The sequence below is a fragment of the Lontra canadensis genome, unplaced genomic scaffold (genome assembly GCF_010015895.1).
Source record: "Lontra canadensis isolate GAN:19392208 unplaced genomic scaffold, GSC_riverotter_1.0 scaffold210, whole genome shotgun sequence".
Taxonomy (NCBI): Eukaryota; Metazoa; Chordata; class Mammalia; order Carnivora; family Mustelidae; genus Lontra; species Lontra canadensis.
This window is the reverse complement of record NW_022631204.1, coordinates 1,056,587-1,073,782: the sequence shown is the minus strand read 5'-3', so window position 1 is coordinate 1,073,782 and position 17,196 is coordinate 1,056,587. Positions and strand designations below refer to the sequence as shown.

General features: G+C 43.8%; 1 protein-coding gene across 9 annotated transcripts in view; it reads left to right on the top strand.

Annotated features, from left to right (window-relative positions):
• The window catches only part of TAF1 (TATA-box binding protein associated factor 1), a 78,822-nt gene extending 67,869 nt beyond the window's left edge, over window positions 1–10,953 (top strand). For 3 of the 9 annotated variants that reach the window (XM_032848827.1, XM_032848825.1, XM_032848824.1), the window contains exons 37-40: window positions 12–113; window positions 380–536; window positions 1,599–1,776; window positions 4,403–6,269. In XM_032848827.1, coding sequence (XP_032704718.1) covers window positions 12–113; window positions 380–536; window positions 1,599–1,776; window positions 4,403–4,622 — 657 coding nt within the window. In that variant the 3' untranslated portion in view covers window positions 4,623–6,269. Of the gene's footprint in view, window positions 1–11; window positions 114–368; window positions 537–1,598; window positions 1,777–4,402; window positions 6,270–10,859 lie in introns of those variants that run through there. The other 6 variants (XM_032848831.1, XM_032848829.1, XM_032848828.1 and 3 more) reach the window with 4 other exon arrangements.
• The last annotated feature ends 6,243 nt before the right edge of the window (window positions 10,954–17,196 follow it).

Sequence of the window (17,196 nt, the reverse complement as noted above, 5' to 3'; positions counted from 1 at the left end):
TCCTTACTCAGATGCACCAGGGCCGAGGTAGGCTGGGCGAGGAAGACTCTGATGTAGATATTGAAGGGTATGATGATGAGGAGGAGGATGGGAAACCTAAGACTCCAGCCCCAGTGAGTATGCTTACAGAAGGCTTATGGTTACGTTACACCCTCGTACAACAGGAGCCCCACTAGCACAGGGCAGGCCAAATCCCAAGCTGATATCAGAGAGTCCGTAGTGAGGCCCAATCAGACTTTAATCCTTGGAAAATTAGCTAAACGAATTCATCCACCACAGTTACTTACCTTGTGAGGCAGCAAGTGGGGGTGCTGGTGGTGGCTTCTGGTCTCTTACTTGGTCGATTGATGGGACTTTGACCCCAACTGGTCCCATTCAGGAAGGCGAAGATGCAGATGGTGATCTTGCTGATGAAGAGGAAGGAGCCGTGCAGCAGCCTCAAGCCAGTGTCCTATACGAAGACTTGCTTATGTCTGAAGGAGAAGATGATGAGGAAGATGCCGGGAGCGACGAAGAAGGAGACAATCCTTTCTCTGGTAAGTCTTGTCCGTGGCTTCTGTTCCAGGTAGCTCACCATAGCACCCTAAGGACTGGATAGGAAACTCTGGGCCACATGTGCTTTTACCAGAAACTGCTCTTTTCTTGAAGTCTCATTAATAGACCCAGAGTCCTGAGTGCTCACAGGATGAGGACCTTCATCAGCCTTTGAGTAGGTAAAGAAATGTAACATAGAAGTTCAAAAGGTGATCGTGGAAGAGGCAATGCCTCAGTAGCATCTTTGACTTGAATATTTGATAAAGAAGAGGAAAGAGATGTTGTGTTTATAATAGGGAAGTTGGGGGGGGATAAGGAAATAAGATCCTGCTTTACTCAGCCGTAAGAAAGAATGAGATCCTGCCATTTGTGGTGACATGGATGGACCTAGAGGGTATAACGTTGAGATAAATAAGTCAGTCAGAGAAAGACAAAATACCACATGATTTCACTCATATGTGGGATCTAAAAAAACTGAACAAAGCAGAAACAGACCCCTAAGTACGGAGAACAAACTGATGGTTTCCAGAGTACAGTGGGGTGGGGGGGTTGGGCAGATGGGTGTGAAGGGGAGGGGGAGATCTAGGCTTCCAGCCACGGGAATAAAAAGCACAGCATATGGAATGTAGTCCGTGATATTGTAATAGTATTGCACGTTGACAGATGGTAGCTACGTTTGCAGTAAGCATAGCATGCAGTGCTGTATGTATTGCCAAACCACTGTGTTGTAATCCTGAAACTAATAACATTGTACGTCAACTATCCTTCAGTTAAAAAAAAAAAGATCCTACTTAGTTTATTTTGTCAATTAATGGCAATGGCAGGGAAAAGTACAGGAGAGGATTGGGGGAAAAACAAGACTGGACTGAGATGAGAAAAGGAAGTGGTTATTTGGGTTCTGTTTCCAAACTGTGGTCTTGCTGATGTTGGTCCGAGGCTCCCCTCCGAGGTGAGGAGTCCAGGCGGGGTGCCTGTGTAGATGGAGGGCAGGAACTGGTTTGGAAAGACCAAGCCAAAGATGGCAGTTCTGTCCAGCTTATCTCAGGACCGTCCTCTTTTCACAGCTATCCAGCTGAGTGAAAGCGGAAGTGACTCTGATGTGGGATCCAGTGGGATAAGACCCAAACAGCCCCGCATGCTTCAGGAAAACACAAGGATGGGCATGGAAAATGAAGAAAGCATGATGTCCTATGAGGGAGATGGTGGGGAGGCTTCTCATGGTTTGGAGGACAGCAACATCAGGTAATCGGCAGCAACACACTCCAGGGCTGTGGCCTCAGGGCCCAGCTGTGATGGCAGAGGGCCCAGCCTCAGATTACTTTCATCCATCAAATGTTTCCACAGCTCCCTCTAGGGCCAGGCATTGTGCCGGGCCCTTGGGGAGACACAGAGGAACAAGCCATATCCTGCCCTCGAGGAGCTTACAGTCCGGTGGAAGAGACCGATAACAAACAAAATCATTGCAAGTACAGTGCGCTGAGTGCAGAGTGCCAAGTTGCCGCTGAGGAGGGGGCCTCTCCCTCTGCTTGGAGGGGGCAGGGAAAGCATGGAAGATGAGGGAACATGGACCTGGCAGTAAGGCCAAATAGGAGTCTGCTAAGTAGAAAAGTGGCAGGAGGTGAGGAGACCCTTAGAGACGGAACAGTAGGTCCAAAGGCACAGAAACCAAAGGATGTTCCAGGGTGAAGGGAGGTTGTGGGGAGTTGTGGATCCGGAAGCAACAAGTCATTTTATCATTGAGGACCTTACATGACATGTTAAGTCACTTGGAGCTTGGGTAATAGGAATCATCACTTCAAGGAGGAAGAAGTAACGTCGGATTTTTATGTTCAGTAAACTTTAGGGTAATGGTAAGGATCTCAAATGGGATCTGTTAGAAGTGGGAGAAAGGAAGGGACGTATTTAAGAGCTATTTAGAGGATAGATCAGTTGGATTTGGGAGATACAGACATAAAATAAATGGGAATGTCACTGAGAGAGGGAAGTGGAAAGAGCAGGTATTCGATGAGGTGGGAAAGGAGGAAAAAATGAATTTGTCTTTGGACATGTTAGATTTAAGGTACATCAGATACATCTAACCACATGTGTCCAACAAGCAGTTAGAGTCTTTATGTACTCCTTAAGCAAATATTTATAACAAGTTCAAAAGCAACTAAGGTGCAGTCCCTTCCTTCAAGGAGCTCAGTGTAGTGGGAAACCTAGAACAGGTTAATAGACGATCATAGTGTGACATGGAAAGTGTTCTGATAGGCAACCACAGGGTTTTTCTGGGACTTGGGTAGGAGTGGGGTGGGGGAGCTACTTGGAGAAGGAAACCGAACTAACTCAGATGAGGAATTAGCTAGACAAAGAAGAAAGCGAAGGGCACTTCGGAGAGCAAGAACAGCGTTATGAAGCACTAAACAGTTCTAGCGTGTGCAGGCAGCTTGGTGTGGCCGGAGCTTTTGATCCGTGATCTGTGTGATAGAGACAATTTACAGAGGTAGGTAAGGACCAAATCATGAAGGGCCTGAAGGTTCAGGGCAGACACTGAAGGAGAGGTATGAGGAGATCTGCATTTTTGCAAAGAGTATTCTGTACCTGCAAAGAAATGCACATGGCCAATAAATATATGAAAAAATAATTCCTCTGGGAATTAAAGGAAGTCAATAAAACAATGAGATGCAGTGTTTTTACCTACAAGATTAACAAAGATTAAAATGAATGATAATGCCCAGTGTTAGGAAGGTGTGAGGAAAAAGACATTCTCCAATGACTGCTGGTGATGTGAATTGATAAAATGAGTGGGTAGGAGAGAGGCATAGCAATTTATCGTTATAAACCAAAAACTTAAAAAATCTGCATCCCCCTTGACCCCCCAAAATTCCATGTCTACGAGATTATTCTGTAGCAGTAATGAAACACCTTCATCAAGACGTTTGTACAAGGAGTTTAATCACAGTATTGTTTTTCAATATGGGGAATATTGGAGACTGCTTCAGTGTCCCAGTGAGAAACAGTTATTATCAATCATGTGATGGCCATATAGTGGAGTACCATATAGCAGTTGAAAGGATGCTATAGATGTGTGTTTATTGACATGGAAGGATGTTCATTATAATCAGTGAAAAAAGCAGAATCCTGAAGTATTCCAATTTTGTAAAGTAAAAAATGTTTAAGCATCTAAATTCAGTGCATAGAAAAAAAAATTAAGATGATCATATACCAGGAGATTATCTCTGGGTAGTGGAGTTACTGGTGATTTTTTTTTTTCTGGCGTATATTTTATTTAAAAAAAACAAAACAGTGAACATGCATTGCGTGTATGGTGGGTTTTGGGGGTTTTTTGTTTTGTTTTGAGGGGGGTTTTAGCAAAATTAAGAATAAAGAAACAAAAAATAAAGAGCACTGTGGCAGAAGTGTGAAGAATGAACTGGAGGAGAGCAGGACTGGAGTCATGGAGATTTATTTCAGTGGTGCAGGCCAGAGATAGCAAAGGACTGAGCTAAGGCAGGCAGAGTAGAGATGGAAAAGAGGGACAGAGACAAGATATATTGAAGTAGCATCTTCAGGACTGTTGACTAATTGGATCTGTAGACGAGTGAGGCTGTAAGTGGGAGAGGAAACTCTGAGGCTGTCTGAGCATTTACGGCCATGCCAGCTGGCAGTGTGGTGTTCAGGGGTTAGGGGAGCTTTTCATTCGGGTTCTTGTGAACGTGACATTAGCAGGTTGGTGTTTTGCACAGGATCATTTTCCTGTCGGGGACCTATAGAACAGTCCAGAATGAGTCATTTTGGTGTCCAGGGGAGATGAGATGGGCTGATCCTGTGGTGGCCCCAAGAACAGGATGGTGCCTGAGCTTGAGAGATGGCCTGTTTCTCTTCTCAGTTATGGGAGCTATGAGGAGCCTGATCCCAAGTCGAACACCCAAGACACAAGCTTCAGCAGCATCGGTGGGTATGAGGTATCAGAGGAGGAAGAAGATGAGGAGGAAGAGCAGCGCTCTGGCCCCAGCGTACTAAGCCAGGTCCACCTGTCAGAGGACGAGGAGGACAGTGAGGATTTCCACTCCATTGCTGGGGACAGTGACTTGGACTCTGATGAATAAGGCTTCCTTTGGGCCTCCCTTTAGCCTTCCCTGTTCTCCAGCCTAGGTGGCTCACATTCCCTAATGTTCATAACTGTATAGAGTCTGATCCTGAAATCTCACGAGATTGACTAACACCTTAGCCTTTAAGAAATAGTATATAAATGGTAATAAATCACCTCCTCTGATCTTCCTGGGGCAGTGTCACACTTTGATTAAAAACCAAGCAACCCCTTTTCCTGTACCACTAACAAAAGGAGAACAGTCTCCTCTTTCTCCAGTGCCCTCCTTTAGCTCCACTTACTGCTCTTGGTATCGCTTTTTTCCCCGAGAAGGAGAAGAAATGATGAAAGGCCTAACAAATTTCTCTTGTTGCCCTCTTGGTATATTAGACATTTTCGAAGCATGTTATCATCTCCGTTTTCTAATTTGCAGGCTGGAACAGGTGACAGCCCCCTTGCTGGGACAGAGAATTGGGTTCTGCTCGACTCTGTGCCCCAGTAACCACATAAACCTATTGGACAAACTGCCCATTACTTTATTTATTTGATTATACAATGCCTTGTCCCTAAATGGATTTGGGGCAAATGGCTATCAGTCCTTCGAGCAGCCTGTATGTCAGAAATGGTATATTGTCATGTGAATGTGTTCTGTGCCCGTCATCCCCAAGGGACAAGGTAGAAAAATGGTAAGGTCCTTAGGGCAAACACTGTGTGTCGTCTTTTGGTTTTTTTTATGCCTAGGATATGGTTCTGTGCATTGTAGATGCTCAGGAAATGTTCCTACAGTCATAACATCCTCGAAAGACTTGTTTTTTGACCATCTGCTCTGTGATAAGCACTCAATCAGATCCTTGGGGTGCAAAAGTAAATAAGACACACAGCTTTTAACTATAGAGCTCACCCTCAATTTGGGAGAGGGGGAATAGAATTAAGAACTTGTTTCTTAAATCATTACCATGGTGCTGTGAGCTAAGCGCAATGAAGATGCTAAATGTAAAATAGAGGGGAAGACAGAGGAGTGACTGTGTCTGAAAAAGTCAGGGAGGTCTTCCTAGAGGTAATTTATAGGCTGACAGTTGAAGAACGAGTAGGAGCTGCCAGATGGAAAAGTCCAGGCAGAGTGTAACCTGCTGTCTCTACTAGAGATAGCACGGTGTGTTCCCGATCTGTGCGTGTGTGCGCCTGCCAGTCTTGTTCCAGAAAGGGGTGGAGGTGGTTTGTGCTCCAGTCCTTTAATGTTGGAGTGCCTGGAGACAAGACGGAAAAGACTGGCAGAAAACATACCCTTGATGCTAACAGGTGTGAACTGTAATTATTATAGGAAATGAGGAGTGCATCAGATTTGTGTGTTAGAAATTTTCTATATGTGGAATGAAAAACATTGAGGAATCCTATGTAACATACAAGTTTGACCCCGCTTTTGTAAAAGACAAAACCACGTGTGTATATTTATATGTGTGTATAAACTTGTATATGCAGAGGAAAAGGTCTGAAGGGATATATGCTGAACTGTTCACAGTGATAACCTCTGGGAAATGGGATCGGAGGGGAGGGAGCTATGCAGTTGTGTGTATATTGGGAATGTATTGTGCTTTTATTTCTATATCGTTTGAAACTTTTTACAAGTATGTACTATTTTTGTAATAAAAAGAATCTTTTTAAAATACCCAGCAATAGTGTGGAGAATGGTTTGGAGGGGAGCATATCTAGTCAGTCTAGGGCTGAGGGGCATGAATTTGAGAGATCTTCAGGGGGTAGAATCAATAGGACTTGACCGGCTGGCATTCGGGGGTGGAAAAGGAGGAATGGGATGGAAGGTGCTTTTAGAATTTGGGTTTGGGAGACTGGGCGGGTGCACGGTATGCATTCATTTGTTCATTCAACTTTCATCAAGCAGTCTGCTGGATACTGATAGAAGAGTAAGGTCTAGTTTCTGATTGCAGGGAGCTTTAAGGGCTGGAATGAGAGGGAGAGACATGTCAATAAGTTTAATAAAATGTACTCTTTGCAATACATACTTGACAAGTATCTGTGGTGAGAGGAAGGAGTTACCAACTCTGCTTATGGAGTAAGGATGTGATGGTTTCACAGGGGAGAACTTTGAGATGGATCTTGAAAAGTAGGTAGTTTGCCAGACAGAGGGAAGGGGAGGGAGGAGGGCCTTCTTGACAGAGGGTGTGGAATTACCCAGCCCCTTCATAGAACGAGTAGTTCTGGATGGGTGGAACAGGTGGATCATATGTCAGATGGTGAGGACCGTACTCACGATCAGTGCTCGTTTTAGAATGTGCTGGCCGCACTTCGAAAACGGGTGGACTGGGGGAAGAGGGTGGTGCCAGATGAGAGGAGACAGACTCAAGCTGGCCGAGGCTTGGGCAGTAGGGACGTGATGAGAGGTACACTTTGGTGACTGACCGATTGGATGATGGAAGGTGAAAGAGTGGACCCTAGGTTTCTGACCTAGGTGACCGGGTCAGTGGTGATGCTGTTCACAGGCTGCGGTTGGAAGGTAGGAGAAATAGCTGCGTTTGGTTGGAAGCATGGAAATTGAAAGGGCGATAGGTGGAAAGCCTAGGATTTGTGTAATCTCAGGAGCAGGTGCGATCGGCCAGAAAATGTGTCGTCAAGAGAACATGGAGGACAGAATCCTGGTGAAAACCAATATTTGGAGGTGGCCAGAATTAGAAGCAAACCCGGAAACGTGGTATTTCTCAAACCAAAGAAGGAGTTTTAAGACAAACCACTCCCCCACCCCCCACAAAAATACAACATGGTTGCCATGGAGCAGTAGAGTAAAAGGAAGCCTGAGGGAGAGAGCCTTGGGTTTTGTCACCTAGGAGGTCCCTGGTGGCCTTAGCTAGCAGAAGCAGTTATAGAAGAGTGAGGTTGAAAGCCAGCCAGCAACAGGGTCCAAGGAGCCCATGGAAGATGAGAGTGACCGTAGAGACCGTAGATTGCTCTCGAGAAGCAAGGCTGTGAGGCTTAAAAGGGGGAGAGTCGTAAACGGGGAGATAAGTAACCATGCCTATATGAGCTTAGGGGAGAAAACAAGAGAGAAAGGGGTTGGGAAAAAAAAAAAACAGGATAACTGTTGGGAAGCCCTGTGTGAGAACAGGCGGGAATGTCAGGAAGCAAAGCCAGCATGCACACCAGCAGGAGAGAAGTCCTTTTCCCTGAGACCCCAAAGGATGGATGTCCCAGATCAGTGTGTAGATATGGGAAGTAGGAAGCTGGAAGAGTTCCCACTTCATAGCTTCGGTTCCCTCTGGGAAGGAGGGAAGAAGATCTTTGGGAGAAAAATGAAAATGGACTGGGATCGTGAATAGAAGTGTGGCGCTACCGGGGGAGGTGTCCCCAACGGTAGCAGGGAGGCGGAATCGTGGCGCATCCATTCGGTGGAAAAGCATGCACCTGTTAAAAATAGAATGAGGAAGAGCAGTGTGTATTCATAGGGAAAGGTGTTCTTGGAAAAAAAGAATAGGCAGTGATGTTTGAGTTCATTTGTTCGGGGGACAAGGAGGATACACATCCATGTTTGCGTACGCACAGAGAGGAGGTGGCAAGGTGCACTTGAAGCTGTTAACACCTCTAGGATTGAAGTAGAACGGGGGAGGGGAGGGAAAGAGGGCTCATCCTTTTCACCCCAACCCCTCTACTCATGTTGAAGTGTTTCTTTTTGGTTTGGTTTTTGGTTTGTTTTATTAATGGTCCCTGAAGGAAATGGGAGCTGGAGCTGACAGGAGCCAAAAAAGGATTGCTGGGTGTTGAACACGCAAATGAGGTTACAGACGTTAATTTGAAACGGCACCAAATTGGGGTGCCTGGGTGGCTCGGTTGGTTAAGTGTCAGACTCTGGATCTCAGCTCAGGTCTTGATCTCAGGGTTACGAGTTCAAGCCCTGCATTGGGCTCCACGCACGCCCACCTACTTAAAAATAAATACATACAAATATACACACATACCTTTAACCAATTTCCTTTATTGTGTGATTTTTTTCCAAGGCTGTGTTGACAGCAACACAGCTGTCAGGGTGTAGAACCAAAGGTAAGCAGTTTGGGGTGAAGACCCAAATATAGGAGAGAAATTGGTGGAATTTCTTTCGGTCACTCTTTGTTGACTACTCTGTACCAAGACCTTGCTGGGTGGCTGTCATTGGCAGATAGGTATCCATGTGTTACTTTGATAAAGTTAAGATGTTTTGTAAAAATCTGGGAAGGTAAGCAATGAAAGAACCACACAAGATGCTTTGAAAGACTGGCCAGAGAAGTGTGAAGAGAACAGGATATACTGTTTTCAGGGAAGCCAAAGGAGAATTTCAAAGGATGGAATTGAGTTCAGCGATGTCTAGTACTTGCAGAAAGGTCAGTCGTGTCCTTTGGACTTGGCAATCTGTGAGCCTAGTGCAGACTGTTTCCTTGGAATGGTGGGTACAGAAACCAGATGGTAAGTGGGCTGAAGAATTAAATGTGAGGAAGTAGACACAGAGCTTGATTTGATTAAGTAATAGCCATCATTCACTGTGCCAGCCTCCGTGCAGAGAGCTCTTCTTACCTAACCTCACTCAGTCCAGAACCATCTATGAGATAGGTGTTATTATTCTCATTTTACAAATGAGGGAACACGTTCAGAGGTACAAAGGGTAGAGGGATTAGTCTTGGATCTCAGAAGGACCCCCCCTTTTTTAAGATCTATTTATTTATTTTAGAAAGTGTGAGCAGGGGATAAGGGGCAGAGGGAGAGGGAGAGAATCTCAAGCAGACTCCCCACTGAGCGTGGATCCGGACCTGGGGCTTGATCTCACAATCTGGAGATCATGGCCCAAGCTGAAATTAAGAGTCACACGTTTAAGTGACTGAGCCACCCAGGTGCCCCAGAAGGACCCCCTTGACCAGAAGAATGAGTGTTGGATATATCTAAGCAGTAGGAAGGGGGCAAACCATGCCTCTGGGCATTGTAGACCCTAGTAAGGAGTTTTGTCTTTATCTGAAAAGTAGTGAGACACTTTTCTATGGCAGAGGAGTGGAGCTGGAGAAGGTTGCCTCAGCTTTGCGTTTCCAAAACTTCGATCCCTTATCAGTATAAAAATAGCCAATTTCTTTCCTATTGGTAGTTTAAGTTTCTTTCCCAATTCCAGGGTCTTAGGTATCACAGGACAGTATTTGCCTAAATATAATAATCTGACTTGATTCCCCCTGACTTTGAAGAGAGACAACTGGTGTGCTTGTTAAAAACCCTGTTTCCCAGGCCCCAATCCAGCCCTCTTGAGTCAGAATGTCTAGGGAAGAGGACTGGTGTTCTGTGTATTTTGCAGATGGCCCAGGTAATTCTTAATCTGAGAGGTTTGGGAAACTGATTCAGCGACATTCCCAAATTACTGCTAGCCTCTATATCAGCTGTTGTTTTTATTTAGTATTTTTAAAAGATTTTATTTATTTACTTGACAGAGAGAGAGATCACAAGTAAGCAAAGAGGCAGGCAGAGAGAGAGCAGGAAGCAGGCTCCCTGCCGACCAGAGACCCCTGTGCAGGGCTCGATCTCTCAAAAGGAGAGAGACAGGCAGACTCCACACTGAGCGTCCACCCAACGCTGGACCCGGTGATCATGACTATAGCCGAAATCAAGAGTCCTTCAACCGAATGAGCCACCCAGGCACCCTCAGCTCTTCTTAAACTAGTATATATCCAAGTGGCACTGGGGTCACTTATTGTAAATTCAAATTCCTGGGCTTGGAATGTGCATTTTTAATATGCCTACCTTACTGTAATAATAGTAACAATATCAATAAGGTTTTTTTGGTAACTATAAATGCTTTCGAAGAAATACACAATCACAGGTTTTTTTAAATTATCAGGTAAATAATGCAAATTTATCTTTTGCTTTTTGGCTCATAAAAATAGTCAAAGGTTCTAAAAATAAGAAGTTACCTTTATTTTTTTAAGATTTTGTTTATTTATTTGAGAGAGAGAGAGAACACAAGTGGGGAGAGGGAGAGAAGCAGGCTCCCTGCTGAGCAGGGAGCCTGATGCAGGACTTGATCCCCGGACCCCGAGATCATAACCTGAACCGAAGACAGACGCTTAACCAAATGAGCCACCCAGGCGCTCCTAAGTTACCTTTAATATTTTGTATCTCACCCATTATTTATAAATGTTATGCAGAAACTGTGATAGTTTATATATAAATTATAAATTCTGCAAGTTGGCTTAAATAGATGTAAGAGTTTCAAAATCATTTCTCTTGAATTTTCCTTACATAGGTTTGGATTTCCTACATTTTGGGGACTTGGAATCCGGTGTTTCCAATCAACTCCATATTACAGCTTTTCGAATTTTTAAAAGATCCATTCACCCTGATTTACAACAAAATAAAAACATGCTTATATCCTATATTTGTGACTCTCTCACTTCTATAGTACAAAAAAGACCTATGAACCAAAAATTTTATTTTTTCCTATCTATAATATATGTAAGAAATGCTCAAATAACAGAAGAAGCAGAATTAAATTGCATTTTAGTAGGCAGAAAGTAAGTAATAAAAAAAAGAGAGTTGGGGTGCCTGGGTGGCTCAGTGGATTGAGCCCCTGCCTTTGGCTCAGGTCATGATCCCAGGATCCTGGGATCGAGCCCCGCATTGGGCTCCCTGGTCATCAGGAATCCTGTTCTCCCCCTCCCACTCACTTTGCTTGTGTTCCCTCTCTTGCTGTGTCTCTGTCAAATAAATAAATGAAAAATATTAAAAAAAGAAGAAGAAGAAAAAGAGTCTCGGGGCACCTGGGTGGTTCAGTCAGTCAAGCGTCTGCCTTTGGCTCGGGTCATGATCCTAGGGTCCTGGGATCCCTGCATCAGGCTCCCTGCTCAGTGGGGAACCTGCTTCTCCCTCTGCCATTCCCCGCAGCCTGCGCTCTCTAGCACATGCACTCTCTCTCTCTGTCAAATGAATAAATAAAATCTTAAAAAAAAAAGAGTCTCTTATGGTTTGTCTTCCTCTCTGGTTTGTTCTGGTTTCATTTTTTGGGAGGAGGATTATTTTTAAAGCCTCCCAAGTAGTAGGGAGGACTGTCCACCTCTTCCCCAATCCCTGATTTAGACAATTAGATGAAATGTCTCCAATTTTGTAAAAATTCTTAGGCCTCAGTACTTAAATTCAAAACCAACTGATTCCTTATCTATAAGAAATTTTCAGCTTTTGGGGCGCCTGGGTGGCTCGGTGGGTTAAGCCACTGCCTTCGGCTCGGGTCATGATCTCAGGGTCCTGGGATTGAGTCCCGCATCGGGCTCTCTGCTCAGTGGGGAGCCTACTTCCCTTTCTCTCTCTCTCTGCCTGCCTCTCTGTCTACTTGTTCTCTCTCTCTCGTCAAATAAATAAATAAATAAATAAAATCTTTAAAAAAGAAAGAAATTTTCAGCTTTTATCTTTGTTCTACTTTATCAAGCAGCTTTCAGTCTGTCAAACAGTGGTTAAAATAGTCTTTTTTTTTGAGATTTGTATTTATTTACTTGACGGAGAGAGAGCACAAGAGGGTGTGGGCCGCAGAGGGAGAGGGAGAAGTAGGCTCCCCGCTGGGCAGGGAGCCTGACACGGGGCTCAATCCCAGGACCCTGAGATCATGACCTGAGCCAAACGCAGACACTTAAGTGACTGAGCCACCCAGGCACCCCTGAAATAATCTTAACTTGCTTGGGGAGGTGGGATATGGACAATTTTGAAAATATAAAAGGGCACCTGGGTGGTTCAGTCGGTTAAGCATCTGACTGGTGATTTCAGTTCAGGTCATGATCTTAGGGTCGTGGGATCAAGCCCCATGTCGGGCTCCATGCAGGGCAGAGCCTGCCTGGGATACTCTCCCTCTCCCACTGCCCTTCACCCCCTTTCCCTCTCAAGAAAAAAAAATGTGGTAAGCACTGAACTCCTCCTCCAGAAAAAAATGTAAATATAGGGGCACCTGGGTGGCTCAGTGGGTTGGGCCGCTGCCTTCGGCTCGGGTCATGATCTCGGGGTCCTGGGATCGAGCCCCGCATCGGGCTCTCTGCTCGGCGGGGAGCCTGCTTCCTCCTCTCTCTCTTCCTGCCTCTCTGCCTGCTTGTGGTCTCTCTCTGTCAAATAAATAAAATCTTTAAAAAAAATGTAAATATATACATAAGGTTCTGTATATAAGATGTTTCTTGGACTCCTGGTTAAGAAGCTAATTTAAAGGGGGTGTGGCCTGAGGTCTAAAGAAATGTTCTCTCCAAAGGTATCTAAATCTCAAACAATAGAGTATAATTTAAATACTCCTAAATCCTAAGAAAGAATCCTAAGCAAGTTACAGGCCGGATTTCGGTCTTAAAAGAGGAAGAAAAGTTGGGACAACATATTTTCATTCTCTTGAGGTAAGTTTACAAGTCATTCCACTTCCTCTAACCTTCTACATGCCAGCTCTGACTCTGCATTCCAAGAGAGTCTGTCTGTGGACAAGGAAAAATGAGCATTCCAACAAGAGCCCTCATTTCAGATCCAAATGTCTTGGAGACAATGTAGTGGTGGCTTGAAATACAGGCTTAAATGTCACACTTAAGGCTTCCATGACTTCCTAGCTGTGTGACCTGGAGCAGTTAGCCAAAGGTCCGTTTTCTCGGCTGTCTGACAGGGCTGTGGAGAAAATGACAGGAGCTGATACATATAAATTACTCAGCACGGTGCCTGCCACATCTTACACAGTCAACATTAGCTGTGGTTTATTATATATTCTGAGTAAATGAGTTCAAACATTGAGAATTACATTCCTTATCAGTGTAACGAATTCTAACTCCTTAAAGTGAGATCTTAAATTCCGAACACCATGTACTCTTAGGGTTTTCAAGACTAAGTAGGAGTCCTCAGGAAAGGATGGTTTGTCAGAATTACCCAAGAGGATTTTCCAAACGCTCATTCTCCCGTGAATCTTCTTCCCCACATTCAGATCTGCTTCCATCAATCACCCTGAGCTATCTTATGCCCTTAGCTGAAAATCAGTGCCTTGGTGAGCCACTGTTACCAGGGAAAATATGAAAAGGTAGGGGGAAGCTGAAAACCTTCAAAACCACATATTGACTTCATCTCCCATTATGGCAGGGCCAGAAAATTGAACTGTTCCATTTACTTGACTCCTCTTTATTGAAAATTAACTCTTGAGGCACCTGGGTGGCTCAGCCCGTTAAACGTCTGCCTTCGGCTCAGGTCATGATCTCAGAGTCCTGTGATCAAGCCTCACATCGGGCTCCTTGCTCAGTGAGGAGCCTGCTTCTCCCTCTGCCTTCTGCTCCCCCTACTTGTGCTCTCTCTCTCTCTTAAATAAATAAATAAATCTTAAAGAAAATGAACACTTTATGACACAATCAAATTGAAAACACAAATATTTGAGGGCTCTAGACATTTCCAAGTACTATAATACACCCAAACTATTGTAGATGTTGAAAAGGCACAAGATTTTCTTCACCACTGTTATTTATTTCTTCATTTCTTTTAAAATTTTTATGTTTAGTAGGCTCTACGCCCAACATGGAGCTTGAACTCACAACCCTGAGATCGAGTGGGACACTCCACCGACTGAGCCAGCCAGGTGCCCTTTTATTTATTTACTTAATTTTTATCTTCAGTGGGTTCACCACTAACTTTGTAATTTCAATTTAATTTTAGCTCTTCTCCAAGTTTCTTGATGTGTTTCCAGTATCCAAGGTTAGAATAAAATTGGGGGTTTTAAAAGGTTTGTTTCTTGTTTCCTCTTCTTACAATTCCTTTTTTTTTTTAACTTTAGAATCAAATTGTAAGTTACTGGATTTAACTCTCAGCTCACCAGTTGAGTATGGCTTCTTCTAACTTTGAGCAATAAATATCAGACTGAACAGAATGTATTTGCCAGAAAATGTAATATAATTCTTAAAAAGGTAAGATGAGGGGGCGCCTGGGTGGCTGGGTTGGTTGGGCATCTGCTTTTGGCTCAGGTCATGATCCTGGGGTCCTGGGACCAAGGCCCACAGAGGAGCCTGCTTCTCCCTCTCCCTCTCCCCCTGCTTGTGCGTGCGCGTGCGCTCTCTCTCTCTCTCTCTATAATAAATAAAATCTTTAAAAAAAATACAAGATGAGGAGATTCTCTTATAATTAAATCAGAAGTTGTTCCCTTTAACTGCATCCTAGCATGATCACTTTTTAAAAAAGATTTATTTATTTGAGAGAGAGAGAGAGAGAGAACTCGCACATGTGCAAGCAGGGGAGAGGCAGAGGGAGAGGGAGAAAGAGAAACCTCAAGCAGACTCCCAGCTGAGTGCAGAGCCTGATGTGGGGCTCAATCTCAGGACCCTGAGATCACGACCTGAACTGAAATCAAGAGTCAGGTGCTTAACCAACTGAGCCACCCAGGCGCCCCACGTGATGACTTTTCAAATGGTTATTTAGAAGTAAGTTATTACATAGTCATACATCCACTTGATTATTACCTACTTTATATCCCAGTTTAGTCCATTGACTTTTAGTTCAAGAGCTCTCTTCATCTCATAACATAAAGTGCAGGTTTTTCCACGCAAACCTCTAATTACTAACATTCAAGCTGTGTTGGTTGGAGTCATGTGACAAGGACTGCCTGGAGCTTTCCCTTGATGTCAAGTCTTAGATCCTCAAGACTGAGAAGATAGTCTCTAAATATATCGGCAAAAGAGGCTAGGCTGCCCTGTCCCCTCCCTCCAGTACTCATTACGAAATAACTGAATTTTCATGACCTCTGCTGTCTTCCAACATATGCTATGCTTATGCATTTTGCCGGGAATGCATTTCCCTACCCAGTCTGTGATATCTTGCTTTGGAGCCTGAAGGCAGTTCAGAGAGACCCACATGCATGATTTACAAAATAACTAGACAAGATGACTTCTGACATATTTTCAAATTAAGATAATACATCACAGTGCCTAAGAACATGGCTATGAAGTCAAACTCCTGTGCTCAAACTCTGGCTTTTAAGGCAAGTCCCCCAACACTGCCCCCGCCTTGGGCCTTAGGTTTCTCTTCTGTAAATGTCAGATCATCATAAAGATGAAATAACATCTGTTAAATTGCTTAGAATGATGTCTGGCACGTAGTAAGTCCTCCATATGTGTTAACTGTTATTTTACTACTCAAGTATTTAACGATTTCAATAACAATAATGCATAGGAGAAGGGAGAGGGACCTTCCTTCATTCTGACTCCATAGCTGATGGATTCCTAAATCACAGCCTACTGGTGGTGAAGTTCAAGTAGAAAAGCAAGGCATGCTGGTAAAACAGTGAGTGCCAAACTGATGAGAGTGAGTAGGTTTACTCAGCGACAACCAGTTCGTCATCTAGTTAGTTGACTATCAGTAGCGTACATCCCAGCCCATGACCTTAGTCTCACCAACCTGATGCTATGTCCAAACCTGAAAGCAATACATGAACACTTACTAAATTATTAATCAGCCGCAAGAAATTTAACAGATAGATGAGGACTCATTTCTGCTCATCAAGGACATTGTCCACTAAATGACAAATTGAGATGAGAAGACATTGCAATCGGAATGTTGCTCAGTGGGGAGAAAATCAGAACCATGACAGTAAGTTGCATTTTACTTCTAACTTTTCACTATAGAAAATTTTAAACGTATTTAAAAATAGAAGAGTATGATGAACCCTAATGAAGCCCGCATCTGGCTTTAACAATTATCAACAATTTTTTCGCCTTTATTTATCTACCCCCCTCTTGGGAGGGCTACTGTAGTGTTTTTTTGAAAATCCCAGACATCATATTTGCCAATAAGGTATTCAGTATGTACCTCATAAGGATAGAAACTTTAAAAATTAATAATTATCTTCATCACACACTATGAATAACAGTAATCCCTGGTACTATCTATTATCAATCTGTGTTCAAATTTCCCACACTATCTCAAAAAATGTTTACATTTGGCTTGTTGAAATCAGGAACAAAACTGCGTTTGGTTCCTCTGTCCTTTTTAAAAGTTTATTTATTTAATCACCTGGTGCTCATCATGACAAATGTGCTCCGTATGCCTGCCACCTTCTTCCCCTGTGGAAACCATCAGTTTGTTCTCTATAGATAAGTATCTTTTTCTTGCTTTCTCTCTCTCTCGCTTTTTCCCATCTGATCATTTGTTCTGTTTTATTTTTTTTAAAGATTTTATTTATTTATTTGACAGACAGGGATCACAAGGAGGCAGAGAGGCAGGCAGAGGGGCGGGGGTGGGGGGAGCAGGCTCCCCGCTGAGCAGAGAGCCTGATGCGGGGCCGATCCCAGGACTCTGGGATCATGACCTGAGCTGAAGGCAGAGGCTTTAACGCACTGAGCCACCCAGGTGCCCTGTTCTGTTTTAAATTCCACATATGAAGGAAATCTTATGGTAATTGTCTTTCTCTGACTGACTTATTTACTTAGCATAATACTCTCTAGCTCGATCCATGTTGTTGTAAAGGTCAAGATTTCATTCTGTTTTATGGCTGAATAACATTCAGTCTTTGGGTAAATACCCAATAGTGTGATGGCTGGGTTGTAGGGTAGCTTTATTTTTAACTCTTCGAGGGAACTCCATACTGTTTTCCAGAGTTGCTGTAC